Below are 19,182 nucleotides of genomic sequence, written 5' to 3'. Positions count from 1 at the left end.
CAAGGCTGACTCTTACAAACCACCAGGCACAAAATAGATGAACTGCAAAAATATCTTCACTGTGTTCTCTAATGGGCTTTTTCTTTACTATCTTATAAAGTACCACAAATGTGCTCTGGCTTCACACTGAAGCTGAAGCACAGGTGACCCAAAAGATTTCCAAAATTAGGAGAAATATTTAGAGGAGAGGAGGAGCTTGCTGCAGTTCCGACCCATTGTTGTTCAGTCGCCCAGTCACATCCGACTCTTCTCAGCCCCATTCTGGACTGCAGCACACCAGCCTGGCCCTCACCATCTCCCGAAGTTTGCCCAAGTTCATGTCCGTCGCATTGGTGATGCCATCCAACCATCTGGTCTTCTGACACCCTCTTCTCCTTCAGACCCACACAGCAATCCAAAAAGGCCCCAGGGTTCTAAATTCTAATCGGTAATAAAACCAGGGGGCTTTCCTCATAGCTCAGTTGGTAAAAAATCCACCTGTGATGCAGGAGACCCCGGTTCAATTCCTGGGTCAGGAAGATCCCCTGGAGAAGGGATAGGCTACCCACTCTAGTGTTCTTGGGCTTCCCTGTGGCTCAGCTGGTAAAGAATCCACCTGCAATGCGGGAGACCTGGATTGGATCCCTGGCTTGGGAAGATCCCCTGGAGAAGGGAAAGGCCACCCACTCCAGTATTCTGGCCTGGAGAATTCCATGGACTATATCGTCCATGGGGTGCCAAGGAGGTGGATGCGACTGAGGGACTTGCACTTGCACTTTCTTTTCTTTCAGTAAAAACAGAGAAAGATAAAGAAGTGAAAAAGAGGAGAGGCAGCGGTGGCTCCGGATCACACAGCCTCATCAGCATGCAAATGACTTTGCAGGCAAATGACTTGACAGTAAGAAAGCCAGAGTTGCCAGGCTCATCGTTTCCACTTCCCCACCGCCCATGTCCAGAAAACAAGGACAGACCATCAGGCACAGAAAATGCATTTTCACCTACAGCTGTCTTCAAAGACAGTTTTCTAACAGAGGAAGATTATTTGAATGAGAAAGTGATTTTTATTGCAAATAAAGCCAAAAAGACAGTTTTGTTCCTTTTATCCTTTTCCCGGAAAAGGAAAAAAATTGGGGGCGGGGGAGGGGGGAGCAGGAGGGGGAGAGTGGGCAGCCTGGGCTGCCCTTTTCTCTAAATGATAACAGAGACAGAAATCCTGTTGGGCGGCCAGAGGGTGAGGCGGTCTATTATTATACAATTTCTCATTAACAGCAGTGAGATCGCACTTCTCGTGTTAAACAGAACAGGCATTTAACCCCCCGAGCTCCTCCTGGGAAATAAGGCAGAAACTGCTTATTCACTTAGTCATAATTACCGATTTCTCAGGTCCCAGAGGAATAGCTGTTCTCTATCAGTCTCTGAGGATGGTCCTGACTTTCCAATGCTGCCCTGGCAGCTGGCTGAATCCGCACCCAGAAGCGTGAGATGGCAGAGCATGATGGAAAGCAGCCGGGCTCTGGGAAACCTGGGCTTGAATCCGGCTCCTGCCTCAGCCACGGTGAGCGGTCACCTGGGCTGGGTTCCTCAACCTCCCTGGGCACCTGCTTCTTCGGAAGACGGGGCCGATGCTGATCACCTGACAAGACTCTTGTGGGGAACACATGCCCTCAAGGTGCAAACTGCCCGGCAGCAGGGGGCGCTCTCGGTGAAGCTCTCGGTGAATGGTGGTTAGCACATCACTGCCTTGGGGAATTTAAGCTTCCCTCTCGCTTGACGGGGCTGCAGGGACCCCGGGTGTCCTCTCTGTTCTGGCCCATCTCTTACTCTGCTTGCCATCCACCTGCTGAAGACTGAAGCATCCCTTCTTTGAGCCTTGAAGACACTGGGTCCAAACAGATGTTTGCCGAAGCCCAATTTAGGGTACCGAGGAGGTTCTTTTAAGAGGCTGGCTCAAAACACATCGCTTCTAAGAGCTGGGACTGCCTGAACTCAAAGACATTAACTGGGCTCTTGACACAAGCCTTTTACAATGCTTGACTTGGGCAGATTCTGGGCCCCAAACTGAATGCAAGGGAACATCTATTTCTAAGAACTCCTGACTGCATGCAGCCCTTACCTCTTCAAGTCTCTGGCACAAATTAACTTTGACCAAGAATGAAGTAATAGCTGAAAGGTCAGAATAAATTACATTTGGAAAGTGTAGCTTAGAGAAAAAGCAGCACACACTGCTTCATACATAGAAATGCTCCTATCGACAATGATGAGCGCTTTTTTCCTGAAGGCTGTTTGTTCGTTCAACCCTGACTCTAGTTCAGAGCTGGCCATGCAGGCATAGAACACCCTCCAAGTCAAATGGAGAGGAATCTTTCAAATCATCCTCCAGTCACTCGCTGACTGGAGCTGGGAAATTACAGAACATATCCCATTCCACATCAGAAGAAAACGAAGCTATTTCTCAAGACCAAGCACCTACAATAACTTTAAAAGCAGATGGGTGCACAGTACCATATTACTATGTATATTATGGCTAGGCAGCTTTTTAAGGGGGATACTTTAAAAATTACTGTAAAACACTGAGCAGGCATACTGTAATCCGTGAAAACAGAATAGTAAAGGCCACTCTGTGCTACCTGTCCAAGGTTAAAAAGAATCTTCTGGCATTGCACATGAAGTCCACATCTTTCTCGACTCCCTGTGTATTTCCTACTAGACTGTGTTGTAGTTTTGTTGCTCAGTTGCTAAGTCATGTCTCTTTGCGACCCCATGAAGTACAGCACACCAGGCTTCCCTGTCCTTCACTATCTCCCAGAGTTTGCTCAAACTCACGTCCATTGAGTAGGGGATGCTATCCAACCAAATTATCCTCTGTCACTCCCTTCTCCTCTTGCCCTCAATCCTTCCCAGGATCAGGGTCTTTTCCTAGTCAGTTGGCTCTTGTAAGCCCCTTGAAGGAAGAGCTGTCAGGCCAGGCCTTGCTTGGCTCAGGAAAACAGCTCTACAACCGTGCACTGAATTCATGGAGTAAACAGTACCACAAACCTTCTTCAGGACAGTCGAAAATGTTTCTAGAAAATTATAAAGGCTCTTTAAAAGGCTTTCAGGCTTTCCCGTGACTTGGAAAGGACAAGTTTTGTGATGGATGAGCCTGAATTTTCAACGTCCACTGAACAGAAATAAAACTCTGGAAGAGAGATCGATTTTGTGACTGAACCTCTTGCAAGAATGTGTCAACTCAAGTCAACTGAATCCTGCTGTTCAGAAAAGATTATGAGAGTAACGAGACCAGAGGAAAAGCTGCCCCGACTCTACAGGGCTTAAGGTGCTGACCCTTTGCAGGCCTTGGTTTCTGAATTAGTCCCTATTAAATGTTTCTTCCCTAACATGGCATAGAACAACTGGCACACACATCTGAAGGTGCGTGTTTTCAACTGGGCACACACAGAGCGTCCATGGGTCACAGCTGCCTGTCACCAATAGACCCCATTATCACCACATTAGCGCAACAAATGTTTCAGTAAACTAAAGCAGTTGTATAATTTGAACAAGCAGGCAGCTTTTACAGGATTTACACTCATTGGTTCATTAACTGAATAACGTGTCAGCCTAACAAAATGGTTGCCTCTTTGCCATCTCTGAGAAGTAAAATCTCCCCTGGGCAGAATGTTCCATTTTCTGAGACTCTCCCGTAATAGGCAGGGGACTGCACACTCCTCATTTCATTGAAATTAGCTGGATATTGCTTTGTTCTGTTGTCTCTCTGTGCAAAACTGTAGGAAACAGTGAAGTAAGTGAAATAAGGAAGCACACAAAATGCTACAGTGGCTTCAAATAGTTAGCTGGAAAAAAGAGTCACTGGGGATACACCAATGGCGAGGTTTATGCTTCCCATTTAGAAACTGAACATACAAAGCTAAACGTCTCGCTCAGGAATGCCAGCGGCTAGTGACCACGCAGCTTTCCTCAAAATGAAGCTGAAATAGAAACTTATCAGAGAACATCTGACCTGTATCCTTCACCAAAGAGTGAAATCACACTAGTCTTTTGAGTCATGATGCTGAGGCATTTTCACATGAAATTTACTTTCTTACCAGCTCTAGAAATCCCCCAACCTCCCACCCCATCCCCAAATCAAGCAGGTGAGCCACCAACTTGGAGAAAGATGTGAAGATGTTTTACCTGATGATCTCAACGTACAGAATCCTAGCTCAGCACAAGAAGTGGCAGTGACTATGTGAATGGTCACAGGAGAAAAGTAAAGCCAGTTGAGATAAATTCAAAACAAGTTAGAATCTCTGGAGAATGTTCCAATGGCCTGATTCAAAAGTCTACTTGAGAAAAAAAAAAAGAGAGAGAGAGAGAAACAGCAACAGAATAACAATTACTAAAGAGCTGCTTCCTAAAATTACTCTCCTGTTTCTATGTCTCAGTTCTAAAATGTCATGAGAAATCTGCTGGCCTGTCACTAATTCTGCCTTAAACAGAGCATTACCAAAGAATGTCACTGAAAACAAAGGCCTTCACACAAGGAAGTGGATACCCTAAGCACTAAGGATGTTCTCAGGAGGGACATTAAAAAAGCAGAAGTCACATTAAGTTCAAAACACCAAGAAAAACAAAATGAACACAAGTTCCTAATTTTAATAATAGTATATGTCACCCCTCCCCCCCACAAAAAAAAAAAAACTGTCCATGAGTTAAGATTTGTTGATTTTACATACAGATACTTTATATACTTAGGATTCCCTGTCCTTAAGGAAGAAAAAGAGGAAAAGAAAGTAAGCGTTATATATGACATTTATAGAAATGCAGGTTTTTTTGTGTTTTTTTTTTTTAATGAAATTCAGGTTTCACTCAGGGTTCCTGTTTTACTTAGCTTTCCATTTGCCAGAAATTTTAAACAGCACTGCTTGTCAGTGAGCTCCAGACACGTGAAAGTCCGGAACAGGAGCACTGTGTTCACGATGCTCCAAAGGGCTTCCACTCTTCCTGACATTTCCTGCCTGTTCCTGCTCATCAAAGTAGGTTCTCCCCTGCAAAACCCAGATGCAGGGGCTAAAAAGGACAGATCAGATCAGATCAGATCAGTCGTTCAGTCGTGTACGACTCTTTGTGACCCCATGAATCGCAGCACACCAGGCCTCCCTGTCCATCACCAACTCCCGGAATTCACTCAGACTCACGTCCATCGAGTCAGTGATGCCATCCAGCCATCTCATCCTCTGTCAAGCGAGCCAAAAACATTCAGGAAGCAGACCTTCATGTACACAATCTGACTTTTCACAACAAACAGCACACAGGGACTGATATTTTCTATATCGTGGGGCTCAGGCTCCTGGACTTGTGAAAAATAATCTGATGATCACTCAGCATCACAAGAAAGATTTTTTTTTCCCCTTACGCCAAGGTAATATTTAAGCAATCTTAGACACAGAACGCATGAAGTGCTGATGCTTTCAAATGGAGAATGACTTTTAGTTTTCAGTAATATACAAAAATACATAGTTTTAAATTCACCGTTAAGAAGATGCCTCATTGTACCATCAATTCCACGAAGAGCTATAAGCGTCAAGGAGCTACATTTGCTGTACCGCTCCCGATGGTGCTATTTAGGAAGGAAGCTAAGGGCGGGGTGGGGAGAATCCAACTCCAATCCTGATACACTATCTGAAACTCACTAGTAATCTGATAAATGACCTTTTCTGGGGTAATGCCAATGATAGGTAATGCCAATTATATGAACTAATCAAGTCTTTCATTACTTCACCAATAATAAGTCATTTCTGAAGCAAAAAAAATTACAACTTGGTATGGACCTCACCAAGACCCTTGCCAATTCAATCGGGTTCTTGGCTGGTAATTTAAACAAAATTTCTGCCTGAAATCACCCATTCAACATGCGTTTTGAAGTGATTCCCATGTCAACCTTTTAATGAAGTGCCGCCAGTGGGACCTGTCACCACGTACCAAAGAGAAAATCAAGTGGGTCAGAATTCACTACTTGCTGCCAGGTGGACCTTAAAAGGGGGAGCGAGCATGGAAAACGGCAATTTAAGTGCCCGGGGCAAAAAAAAAAAAAAAAGGCAACTCGCCTGCACTCCCCAACTAAGGCGCCCAGAGGGAGCTGAGGAGAGGACGGAGTTGTAAAGGGGCACAGCCGCAGGAACTATGTAAGGAACTATGTAAGGATGGAGCGCAAGGGAAAGACAGGCAGCACCGGGCAGAAGGACGGACGGGGCAGGCGGGGGACCGTATGTGGGGGCGGGAGGGGAGGAGGGGGGTGACACAGATGCGGCTGGAAGGACAGCGATGGGGCAGGAGGGGAGCACAGCAATTAAAACAGGGAGGACCCCAGGGACGGGGCTGGCCCGAGAGAAAGGGATGGGGCAGGAAGCGGAGCGGGGACGGGGCTTGGTCCAGCGAAGTCACACCGTAGCCGGACAACCCCTCACAGGGGCGCTCGCTGCTCGCCGGCCGCCGCGCCGGGCACTCCGGGCGCTCTCTCCCGGAGTCCCCCCCTCAACAGCCCTCCGAAGCCCCATTGCAGAGACGGGCACGGCGAGGCCGGCCCCTCGGCGCCCGCTCCCCGCAGCGCCGGCCCGGGGGTCAGAGGCGGACTGAGCGCCCGACCCTCCCGGACGCAGGGGGTCGCTGGCGGCCGCGCGGGGGGCGGCGGCGGCGCCCGGGCGCGGGGAGCCGGTACCTGGGCTCGGGCAGGACGATCTTCTTGCTGGCGCGGGCGGCCGGGGTCGCCTTGCTCTTCTCCATCGCCATCAGGTAGCTGACATCGGCCAGCACGGCCTCCAGGTCCGCCATGTTGGCGAGCGGCGGCGGCGGCGGCGGCGGCTCCTCAGGACCCGGACGGGACGCGCTCCCGCCGCCGCCGCCCGCCGCGCCCCGACGTTGGGGGGGCCGCCCCGGGGCAGCCCCCCCGGCCCGCCCCGCGCGCGCCCCCGCTCAGCGTCCCGCGCGCGCCGGCGCGCGCCCGCCCCGCCCCCCGCGCGCGCCCCCGCCCCCGCCCCCGCCCCTTCCGCGGGGGTCGGCGGGGAGCGCGCGCGCCCTGCGGCCAGTTCCCCTGGGCGCCCGAGCCCAGCGGCCCCGCTTGTCGCCGGCTGACCCGCTCCCTGTGGGCACCGTCCCGCCCTCCCCTCGGGGTGGCCACGGGGGACTTCCTCTACTCCTCCTCCTGCTCCTCCTCCTGCTCCCGACTTCCCGCCCGCAGCTCCAGGCGCTCTCACGCCGCCCTCTCTGCCCCGCTGGGAACCCCTGCAAGCTGAGGGCGCCCAGGACCCGATGCCCAGCATGCCCGCCACCCCTCCCCCGGGACCCCTGCGAGCCGAGGGCGCCCAGGGCCCGATGCCCAGCACCCAGTGGACAACGAGGAGGTCCCTGTTCCCCGGACACGGCGGTTCTCAAACTGGACAGAACCCATCAGCATCCTCTAGAGGGTCTGGGGTGGCTCCAGAGATGCGCGAGCCCCACTTGTTCATGCAGGTGATGCGGAAGCCTCGGTCCAGGTCGGCTTTGAACAGCGCCCGGCAGGCCGGCCCCTAAAGCCTCAGTCCTGACCCTGAACACCCCTCACCCGCCTCCCCACAGTTCAATTCAGTTCAGTCGTGTCCAAGTCTGTGTGACGCCATGGACTGCAGCATGCCAGGCCCCCTGTCCATCGCCAACTCCCAGGGTCCACTCAAACTCATGTCCGTTGAGTCGGTGATGCCATCCAACCATCTCATCCTCTGTCATGCCCTTCTCCTCCCAGAAATGCACAAGCCCCACCTGTCCACCCAGGTGATGCTGAAGCCTCGGTCCAAGTCGGCTTTGAACAGCCCACCGGCCGACCGGCCCCTAAAGCCTCAGTCCTGACTCTGAACACCCCCAATCCCCTGCCCCCCACCACACACCCTATAAACTCTGCAAAGAGAAACCAAACAGCTGGAAGGTTACTTGTCTCAAGCTAAGTAAGCAGGGCAAATTGGGCTGAGAGCTCCCTAGTGGGAGCGGAGCTGGCCTTAGGAGCCCACTGGTACAGGAGCTGTCTGTCCAAGGTGGTCACCACGCCCCTGCATGCAGAGGTTTGCCTTTGGATGTTAATAATGGTCGTTAAGAACTAGAACTGGCATTCAGGCTCTTGTGGTTTTACCATCAAATTAGGGGAACCCCACTTCCCCTGGTGGCTCAGTGGTAAAGAATCCTCCTGCCAATGCAGGAACTGCAGGTTCAATCCCTGGGTTGGGAAGATCCCCTGGAGATGGAAATCACAACCCACTCCAGTATTCTTGCCTAGGAAAACCCCATGGACAGAGGAGCCTGGTGGGCTACATTCCATGGGGTCCCAACGAGTCAGACACGGCTTACCAACCAAGCAACACTGTGCACACAACCCCAACAGAAGGATGATACAGGGAAGTGGAACAGCTGGAGGCCAAATACCCAGGCAGGAGGGAATTCCCAGCTTCTCTGATCCTCAGTCTTGGTATCTGGTGGCAACACTCCCCACACGGGCCTGGGGTTTTCATTTACTTCTTAATTTTTCACAGCAACGCACACAAGTCCATGTTGGGAACCCATCACTCTGGCCAGAGTGAAGTTAAAGGACATCCAGATGTCATAAGAAAACCTGAGCTGAAAATCCATTAAAAAAAAAAAAATCCTTTAAATGCATTCACATCGGTCACATTGTACTAGGAGCCTTGACTTTAACTAGGATTTGAGTAAACGTTCTGTCAATAGCGTATATGGTCCACAGAGTGCCCCAGACATGGTTAAGGTCAAATTCTGGACGTTAAATGCAATGTCACAGCAGGAACAGCCTGATTTGGTCATCCCAGGAGCCCTGCCCTCTTTCTCTCCCTCTCTCCCACCAAGTCATACCTCCCCCCTGTCTTTTTCCCAGTATGCTTGTCATCACAATTGGCTGGTTTTCTCAAGACTGAAGGCACAACATTCAGAAAACTTGTCCAGAAAAGGATAAGAGGTGTGTAAGAAGTAGGCACTCAACTCAGAGGAGCTTGGTCAGGCATCAGAAAGCCAAAATGACAAGGGGGCACAAAATTCACCGATGATTTGCATAAGCCAAATATCAAACTTTCATCTTCCACCCACTTTTTTTGCGGGGGGAGAAAAAAGAACACAGAAGGCCTTGTCAAGGGTCACCCCAGGAGGAAGGTAAGTTCCAAAAAAAAAAAAAACACATTTTTATAATTTGTACAATTTCTTTCAATAAGTCTTAAAAAAAATCATCCTTGCTTTCACATGATTCAATCATTAAATAATACATACTTCTGCCTACATTTTCACGGTCTTCCAAATACTGAGATTTTTAACCTTGCCTCTTTGAATTCAGTTTTTTGTTTGGTAGTGGGTGGTTTCTCTTTCTTTCTTTGGGGAGGAAGTGGGTGGGCTGCAGCGTAGAGCAGTAAGTCTGGAATAAGAGACACAGCTGAATTCTAACCCAAGCTCTGCCCTGACTAGCTGCCTTGATCTTCGAGGTAACAATTTTATATTTTATTGTTCTCATCAGTACAGGGGGAACAAAACCACCGCCCGGACCCCAGGGTTGTTAGAAGAGAAGGAGATAATGCTCATAAAAATGCACTGTGCCTGACACCCAGTAGGTCCCCAACAAAGGTCACTGCATTTCCTCTTTTTGCTTCATTTTACCTTTGCCTGCTAGAGAAGATACTGAAACGAAAGTCATTCCCAGACACCACCCTTGAAGCAGAAAGGCCCTTTTCGAAAAGGGTATCTCCTTAGTGCATTTCTAGGAACCCAAATTGGCACCAAAAAAAAAAAAAAAGTTAGTCTTTACAGACACAACCAATGACTCTTCTAATAAAAAGAACAGCGAGTCAGAATTGAGGCCCCTCCCCGGTGACGTTAGTGACCGGAGCACCGCTTCTTTTAATGTGAATTTGGGATTCCTGGCTCTCTCCTTTACTGTCTCACTTTCTCCCCACCTTTTGCCCCTCCCCTTCCTTCTTTCCCTGGACTCTCTTAATACTGAACAGCTTTTCATGTTCACTGCAAACAAAAGGCGCTAATGACAGTGATGAAGCTGTCATCACTGACCTGCTGGATCCTGTCGCTAAACACCAAGGCCAGCCTGTAATCATTACGGACGAACAGAGAAAACAAATAAAAAATAGCAACCCATTTGTTCTCAGCCAATAAGGCTCCCTTGCAAATAAGCACGCTTCCCGCCCTCCCACTCCCTGAGATGATTTCAATGACTGGGGTTCATGCTGCTTGTGATAATTGATAAAAACTCCAGAGTTCCTGCAAGGTTCATAATGTTCTCTTTTTCTCTTTTCTATGACTTCCCAAGATCAGGGGAGGTGTTGCTGAGATGGATGCATTAAATTTATGCTCCCCGGGGTTAATTTTGATAACAGCTTCAAGGGACGAAGGCTAACTAAAGAACTAACTCGTATTTGGTTTAGATTCTATGCTTTACTGGGGCTTCCTACTCACGGTGAGAATTCCCAGATTATAAAAACTGAGGAGGGAGGGTTGTTCTGGAAAACCAATCATGGACACAGGAAAAAGAAGTCAACTATAAGATTCCAATTAGAAGATTTTTGAGGGGGAAGGGATAAATTAGGAGTTTGGGCTTAACATAGACACAGTACTGTATATGAAACAGATAATCAACAAGGACCTACTGCATAGCAGGGGGGACTCTACTCAATAATCTGTAAAAACTTGTATGGGAAAAGAATCTGAAAAAGAATGGATACATGTATACGTATAACTGAATTACTTTCCTGTACACCTGGAACTAACACAACATTGTAAATCAATAAAAATTAAATTTTAAAAAAAGGTTTTGGGGACCGGCAGAATGTGCCTGTGCTTAATTCATTAATATCACAGTGTTTCATCCAATCCCTGCTAAGAGAGAGGGTTTTTTTTGGTAAGCGATCCCTTATATATGAGCTTCCCTGGTGGTTCAGCAGGAAAGAAAGCGCCTGCAATGCAGGAGATGTAGGTTCAATCCCTGGGTCCGGAAGATCCTCTGGAGAAGGAAATGGAGACCCCCTCCAGAATTCTTGCCTGGGAAATTCCATGGACAGAGGAGCCTGGCAGGCTACAATCCATGGGGTCACAAAAGAGTCAAACACAACTTAGCAACTAAACAATAACAACGGTCCCTAAATATAGTTGCTTCTTAAAAACAGTGCACACCACTGGGGTTTGGATGGGTTTATTTCCGAACGTCTCATTCTGTAACGTGTGCAGGTGTGTGTAGCCATGCCAGGGCCACTGTCCCAACTCACCTGTTACTTAGATCACAGTTCTGCTCATTGTCACATGCATCACAGCAACTGCTTTTCACGCTGTTTTAACAGCAAAGCTTCACAAGCTTATAACAGAGGTTCTACACCTGGCACTTCATACCTTCAAAGAACTAAAAAAGGTCTAATACCAAACTTCAGTTCACAAACCAAATCACAATTTGGTTCACAAACTGAAATTACATTCAATACAGAAGGACCCTTAAATAAATGGGTGGAAACATACTTCTCTGCAGGGCGGGGTGGAGGGGCGGGGAGGTGGGTCAATCCCTCTCTGTAGAGGAGCTCTGGAGCCATGCGGCTCAGGAGCCAGGCGGCCCAGATTAGAAGTCCCAGGGCCGGTACTTCTGGGTTGTGTGATCTTAGACAAACTGCTTAACCTCTTTGAGCCTTGGCACTCAGTGGTATTAATGAGACTGCTGTGAGAACCATGTCGTAACATAAAAAAACCTTAAAACAGTGTATGGTGCTCAAAAAAAAACGTTATCATCCTTATTATCCCCATCATCAGCAGAGTGTCTGTACAACGGCACAGCGTAATGGAAAGTGACCAGTCTCAGGAATGGAAAATCAGTGTCGGACATGACCCTCTGGCTTTAGCACTGGTGACTTACGGTAAGCGAGTTCCTCAGCTTTTTAACTCTCATTGTCCACTGCTGCCTACTGAAGGGACTGAATGAGCTGCTCCCTGAGGCCCCGTCAAATTGTAAAATTCTCTGGCTTTACTTAATCCTACAGTGAAACCCTTTGCATGGTGAAGAATACTTACACCTCTCAAAAAACCGTCTTGTGAGCTTCAGGTTTACTGTATCAGGACACACCTAGAGCGTTAGCAATCACCGGTGCCGTGATGTGCAGGTGAGGTGAGCAATCGATCCATCCGCAGGTTTCCAGAATAGAAACTTTTCCTCCAGCACTTGCAGTCAGCACACTGACTGTGCTCAATAAACATGTGTCGGATGGCTGGCTGGATGGATAGATGGATAGATAGATGGATGGCATTAAAGATTACAGTTTCTTTGCCTCAAGAACTTTCTATCATAGACAATCTAAAGCTGGGGGAGGAGGAAACCATAACTACCTACTAAAGAGGGAGCTCCCTGGTAGAGGACAAGCCCTGCCCAAGCAATTCCAGGGCATCTTGAAGGATGAAAAGCCTCGCTCCCGGTCACCCTGCAACCTTCAGTTGAGGCTCTGAAGCAGTTCAAGCAGGTGTCATCCAGGAAGACTAGAGACTGAGAAGGGTCAGATGAGCTGAGCCTGAATGGGAAATCCTGAGAGAACGGAGGAGAAGCAGGAGAAACAGCCTAGAGGGGTCAGCAGGACAAGATTAGACATGACCTGGGAGCCACAGAGGGGAGCTGAAGCGATCTGAGGGGCACTGGGAAGTCAGCAGAAGTTTTCAAAGAGAAGACTGACAACATCAGAGGCAGCTTTGTAGTAAGAGTCTGCTGGCTGGACATACAGGACAGGCGAACGAAAGGGGACCCTGGAGCCATCTAGGTAGCACTGCAGGAGGTCTGGATGCCGGTGGCCGCAGTAGGCGGACCAGCGCATCACACGCAGAGGTGCACGGGTGTGTCACAACACGGAAGGGAGCCACCCACGGGGATCTGCAGCAGTGAGAACGGAAGGAAAGTCCTCCTTCCATTCCTTCTGGAACCTCCAGAACAAGTCTTTTATTCCTCATCCAGCAGATGCCCACAGCCCCCAACTATTCATCCTGCTTCCACACCCTCCCTCCTTCAACCCATCTGATGCCTCCTTGCTCCTGCTCAAGAACCTTCAGTAGCTCCCCACTGTCCACCGAATCATCTTCAGGGTCCTCCACCGACACTTCCACGCTCTCCTTTCTATTCCTGCCTGATTCACGCCACATAGTTCATGCTTTCACTCATTCAACAAATGCTTACTGAGTGCCTTCAGTGTGGTAGGCTGAGACACGGAATCACTCCCAGGAGGTTTCTAGGCACACTGAAACACTCTTCCAAATAAGCCACTTTGACTATATAAAATAGGAATTATAATAGGTAACACTTGTTAAGCACTTAAGTGTGCCAATTATCACACTGAACACTTTGTGTAACTATCTCATTAAATCTTCCCCAAAGGCTCAAGATGGAGATGGTTGGTCTCCATCAAGTCACCAAAACAAGTATAGATACAATAAATAAATCAATAGGATCTGAACCCAGGCAGTCTGAGCCGAGTTTGGCCCCCGGATTCCTGTCTTCTAAATGTCCCGATACTCTAAGTCATGAGGCTGCTGGGTCAAACAAGATAACATAACACACGACTTTCCTGGTGATCCAGTGGTTAAGGATCCGCCTGCCAAAGCAGGGGACAGGGGTTCGATCCCTGGTCCAGGAAGATTCCACATGCTGCCGGGCAACTAAGCCCGTGCATCCCAGCTACTGAAGCCTGCCCCCTACAGCCTGTGCTCTGCAATAAGAGAAGCTTCCGCAGTAAAAAGCCCCTGCTTCACAACGAAGAGTGGCCCCTGCTGGCTGCAGCAAGAGAAAGCCCGCGTGCAGCAGTGAGGACCCAGCACAGCTATAAAAAAATATTTTTTAAGAAGATAGCATAGCACCTGTTCAAGTGTGTAGTAAGCTATAAAAATCCCATTAAAATGCTCTTTCCAAATCACTTCCTGCTACTCACTGAGCCCAAATCACTCTGGCCAAACTAAGTCTAGCTTCAAAGGTTTTTCCTCCTGGTCCCTTTGCCTGCAACACTCTCCTTCAAGGTCTTTTCTTGGTCTCCCACCACTCAGTTCTATGCTCAAATGCCACCCCTGGCTTCTCTTTGAGAGAGACTCCACTTAGTCACCTTGGAGCAGTGAGCAAAGCTATCAGGGAGTCTTTCCTGGGTCTCCTTTCATTTCCCAAGCCCTTTTCTCCTTTCTTCCCCTCTTTTCGCTCTTCCTCTCCCCTTCCTCCCATCTCCCCCTGCCCCTTGAGTCCTTCAGGCACAAATGCCCCCTTTCCACTTCTCCATGTTATCCTCCTTTATCAAAAGCTGCTCTCAGGGAAAGATTTCCTATCAATCATTTACACACTAGTGTGAATCTGTCGGGAAGTCAACTTTCCCCCAAATGTCTGCATTTCTAAGCCATCTGATTATAAAATAACAGGCTCTGCTCTTCTTTGGAGATGACAATGGCAACCCACTCCAATACTCTTGCCTGGAAAATCCCATGGAAGGAGGAGCCTGGTAGGCTGTAGACCATGGGGTCGCGAAGAGTCGGACGTGACTGGGCGACTTCACTTTCACTTTTCACTTTCATGCATTGGAGAAGGCAATGGCAACCCACTCCAGTGTTCTTGCCTGGAGAATCCCAGGGACGGGGGAGCCTGGTGGGCTGCTGTCTATGGGGTCCCACAGAGTTGGACACGACTGAAGCGATTTAGCAGCAGCAGCAGCAGCAGCAGCAGCTCTTCTTAAAAACTTTTTATCTACCAGGATTGTTTTGTGTGTGCACATGTGATATATCAAGGGTAGGAGAGTTTTCTACCCCAGGAATCATTCAGCTGACCTCACGGGACTAGAGTGATTTCAGGGTGGTGGTACAGTTGAGAGGAAAGAGGCTGGATACTGACAGGATTCTCCATGTGATCTCACTTCTAACATTACTTGCATGATCTTAGACCAAGCAACTTCCCCTCTCTGAATCTCCATTGTCTCTTCCAGAATTGAGGGTAACTAGGTGGCTTAGTGGGTAAAGAATCCTCCTGCCAATGCAGGAGACACAGGTTCAATCCCTGGGTTGGGAAGATCCCCTGGAGGAAGGGATGGAAACCCACTCCAGTATTCTTACCTGGAGAATCCCATGGACAGAGGAGCCTGGCGGCTACAGTCCATAGGGTCGCAAAGAGTTGGACACCACTGAAGAGACTGAGTATGCAGGCATCACAAAGATGACTGCGAGGATTAAACAAGATAAGAAGACACACAGTAAGGACTCTACAGGACTGAATGAGTGACGTCCCCTCCCCTGCAGTCAGGTCTGATGGACCCTGTGCCTAGAGGCGCCAACACCTACGTGCCCTCCCAGGGCCCCCACCACACAACACTGTCTCCGGAAAGAATGGAGCAGGGAGTTTGGCAGGAGACCACAAAAAGTCCTGGAATCCTGACCACTCTTGGCTCTAGAGTACTCTCCTTCAGAGAATCACATTCTCAGGGCCAGTTTTAAGCATTTAAGACTTAACTGAGGACTGGAACCACTCCAGCCCCAAAGCTCTCCTTCCTGTGACTGTGACCAGCCATCGTCACCCGCGCCATGACAGTCTTATCACCCTCGTTGTCAGCATCACCAAAGCCGACCCCTCTGAGAGCAGACACTAGTCCCCTAGAGTAGCAGTCCCTGACCTTTCTGGCACCAGAGACTGGTTTGGTGGAGGTCAATTTTCCCACGGATGGGGTGGGGGACCTGGTTTCAGGATGATCCAAGGGCATTACCTTTACTGCGCACTTTATTTCTATTATTACATCAGCTCCATCTCAGACCATCAGGCATTAGATCCCAGAGGCTGGGGACCCCTGCCCTAGAGGAAACCATGATCCAGCCACCATAAACCTCAGAGCTAAAGTGGTAATTATCGGAAGATGAGGCAAGCTCTTCTCATAGTCTCTGGGAAATGAAGCAGTCTCAGAATAAAAAAACTTTAGAAACATTACATTGATCTCCATTCATTCATCTGTTCATAGATTTCTTTATCAATCATTTATCTGGCAAATCTTTACTGGGGCCACTGCATGATAGTAGAAGCCAGGCAATGTGTCTACCTTCACAGAATAACATTGGTGCATGGGGACTCTGTCAGCAGCTCACTGAAATCCTGCTATGTGCCAGAAGGACATAGGTATCTGAGAGTGAGACCTCATGGTCAGGTGTGGATCCAGGAGGGCTTCTCTGAGGAGGTGATATTTAAGCTGAGAAACGAAGGATGAGCAGAAAGGGAAAAAGCAATGGCTCTTTCCAGGTGGAGGATGCAGCCTGGAGAAAGGCCCTGAGCAGAAGGACCATGGATGGAGAACAAGGGCAGTGAAGTGAGGCCTGAGACAGGGCAGATGTCAGGCCTTCCAGGCCATGGAGCACACACTCTGTCCTGACAGTAATGGGGAGTCATGCACAGAGTCAAATAGGGATCTGACATCCTAAAGGAAATCAGTCCTGAATATTAATTGGAAGCCCTGGTGCTGAAGCTGAAACTCCAATACTTTGGCCACCTGATGCGAAGAACTGACTCATTTGAAAAGACCCTGATGCTGGGAAAGATTGAAGGCAGGAGGAGAAGGGGATGAAAGAGAATGAGATGGTTGGATGGTATCACTGACTTGATGGACATGAGTTTGAGTAAACTCCAGGAGTTGGTGATGGACAGGGAGGCCTGGCGTGCTGAAGTCCATAGGGTCGCAAAGAGTCTGACATGACTGAGCGACTGAACTGACCTGACATCATCCAGCTGACCATGTGAATGAGAGCTCTGGCAGCTCTCTGGAGAATGACATTCCCCTTCCTTTAACACGGTCCCCAAAAAAGGCCTCTGGGGTGGGGGTGGTGGGAAAGGTGTGGGGGTGAGGGTGAGGGGAGAGACTGGGTTTTTCTGGAGGACTTTTCTTATAAACTGCTTTAAACAAGAATGAGGAAGAAGCTTCCCTGGTGGTCCAGCGGTTAAGACTTTTCCTTCCAATGCAGCGGACTTGGGTTCAACCCCTGGTCAGAGGAGCTGAGATCCCGCATGCCCCTTGGCAAAAAGAACAAAACATAAAACATAAACAATATTATAACAAATTCAATAAAGACTTTTAAAATGGTCCACATTAAAAAATATTTTAAAAAAAAAAAGGGGGAATGAATAGCAACCCACTCCAGTATTCTTGCCTGGGAAATCCCATGGACAGAGGAGCCTGGTGGGCTGCAGTCCATGGGATCCCAAAGAGTTCAACATGACTGAGTGACTAAATGCACAAAATTCAACATTCAGACACAGAGGCTGTTTTGTGGGTTTTCCTGTGTTTTGTTTCATCGTTGGAAATCTTACCGATGACTTAGTCAACTAAATGGTTGGGCTGCAAGAATCTGACCACTAAGTCAGTGGGCAACTGGATACACTGCTGCTACTTACATAACTGTCAGCATTTATGTCATAAGACAACATTGTCGATGCAATTCATCAACATATTTCACAAGTAAATACCACGAGATTATTAAGGAGAAGTATCTGTGTCATTTCTAAAATGGCCCTTTTTTTGGATGCATATCCATGCTCTTCATTATTGAGTATTTCTTCATCCTCCCTATCTAAGATACTGAAATAAAGACACATGTTATGAAAATGAAAAAGGAGTGAGGGGGAGCAAACAGATGAGAGTTCCATCCATCCAAGCCTTCATGTTTCTAAACAAATAAGAAAGACGAGCAACATCAGGCCACAGTGTTTCCGTGCTTGGGGACACGAAGAGACACGTCCGTTTTGCCTCCTTCTCCAAAGTGCACCAGTGTGTACTACGCAAATCGGTGCCACGTGCAAACGGCAACGGGTGGGGCTGAGCAGCTAGGGACAGAGGCTCTGTGGGGTCACGGCCGGAGCTGGGTGCCAGGGCTCTCCCTGACAGCGTCTGACCTCTCCCCTGGGCTGGCCCTCTGTTGTTGCCCCATCAGTTCAGTTGCCATCTGTGTGGACGCCCAGCCTGTGATCAAGAAATTTCTCCAGCGGAGCCCTTGCTCAAGAAGTGTTGCCGCAACCAACAGCCCACTTGGGAGTCTTGGTGACTATTCTGATGACAATCAGAACCCAACAAAGGTGTTCAGAGACAAAGTGATTTCCCAGGACTGTGTGGGATCACAGTCTAGACATCATGGGATGTTTGACTGCAAAAGCCTTCATCTGCAAGTCATGAGTTGCAGGACTTCAGCACCTCCAAAGGGAGGTTTCTTTCCCATCTGGGTTGTCTATTACCAGCACTTAAACTGGAAAAGATCTGTTGGTAGATTAAGTTAGATTTCTGTATCTCCATGCAGAGGCAAGGCCTTTGTGTCAGTTTTCGCTGTGAGCAATAATACACATTTGTTTAGCATCTCCAAGACCCTACAGGTCAGGACTCTGGTTATGGCTTAATGGGGTCCTCTGATCCTGATCTCACAGGGCCTCTATCACATGTCAAGTGTCAGCTGGGGCTGCAGGCTCATCTGAGGCTCAACTTGGGAAGGCTCTGCTCCACATTCTCATCCGTGCTGTGAACATTTCCAACAGTTCCTAACGGCCTGCTGGATTTAGGACCTTGGATTCTTCTTGACTGTTGACTGGAGGCCGCCCTTGGCTCCCAGAAGCCACACTCAGATCCCTGGTACACAGGCCTCCCCAACGTGACCTCAGACTTTGTTGTTTCAGAGGTGCATGTGAGTATGTGTGTGTGATGCGTGCATACTGGGCTGCTACATAAAACGTACTTCATACTGTGAACCATGAGCAAAGCCTTTGAGAAATCCCTGAGCCAGACACTGTATCCACAAGCCCCCTGGTCACTGCAAAGAAGTTAATAAGCTGACCTCACTCGACTTGTAATATTGAGTCTCTGAACCAGGGACCCGTCCCTGACACGATTCATGGTTGCCCCCACTGAGATACAACTGCCCCACATGAGGTTCTGATAATGACCCTCACTCTGCCCACTTTAATGGAGAAATGGAAATTGTAACCACAATGATCAATGCAAATTGTTTTAGGTGAAGACACTCCTAGACCTTTTGGGTGGACAATCAGCATTTCAAAGAACAGGCTTTCAGAGTCTGGCCTTTTGAGAGATGGGTCACTCATAAGAGGCTCCATTACAACACAAAATGAGTGTTATGTGATTTAGAGCAAGGCACTTAACCTCCCTGGGCTTCTGCTTTTTTTGATGATGA

General features: G+C 48.7%; 1 protein-coding gene across 2 annotated transcripts in view; it reads right to left on the bottom strand.

Moving 5' to 3' along the window:
• Nucleotides 1-6,862, bottom strand: part of GRK3 (G protein-coupled receptor kinase 3) — a 121,052-nt gene extending 114,190 nt beyond the window's left edge. Inside the window, exon 1 of one of the 2 annotated variants that reach the window (XM_024977016.2) lies at nucleotides 6,677-6,862. In XM_024977016.2, the coding sequence (XP_024832784.1) occupies nucleotides 6,677-6,789 (113 nt within the window). In that variant the 5' untranslated portion in view covers nucleotides 6,790-6,862. 2 annotated transcript variants of the gene reach the window in all.
• Nucleotides 6,863-19,182: the final 12,320 nt, after the last annotated feature.

Source organism: Bos taurus, chromosome 17 (genome assembly GCF_002263795.3).
Source record: "Bos taurus isolate L1 Dominette 01449 registration number 42190680 breed Hereford chromosome 17, ARS-UCD2.0, whole genome shotgun sequence".
Lineage (NCBI taxonomy): Eukaryota > Metazoa > Chordata > Mammalia > Artiodactyla > Bovidae > Bos > Bos taurus.
Note: the sequence above shows the minus strand (reverse complement) of the source record. Positions and strands in the feature narration are given on the sequence as shown.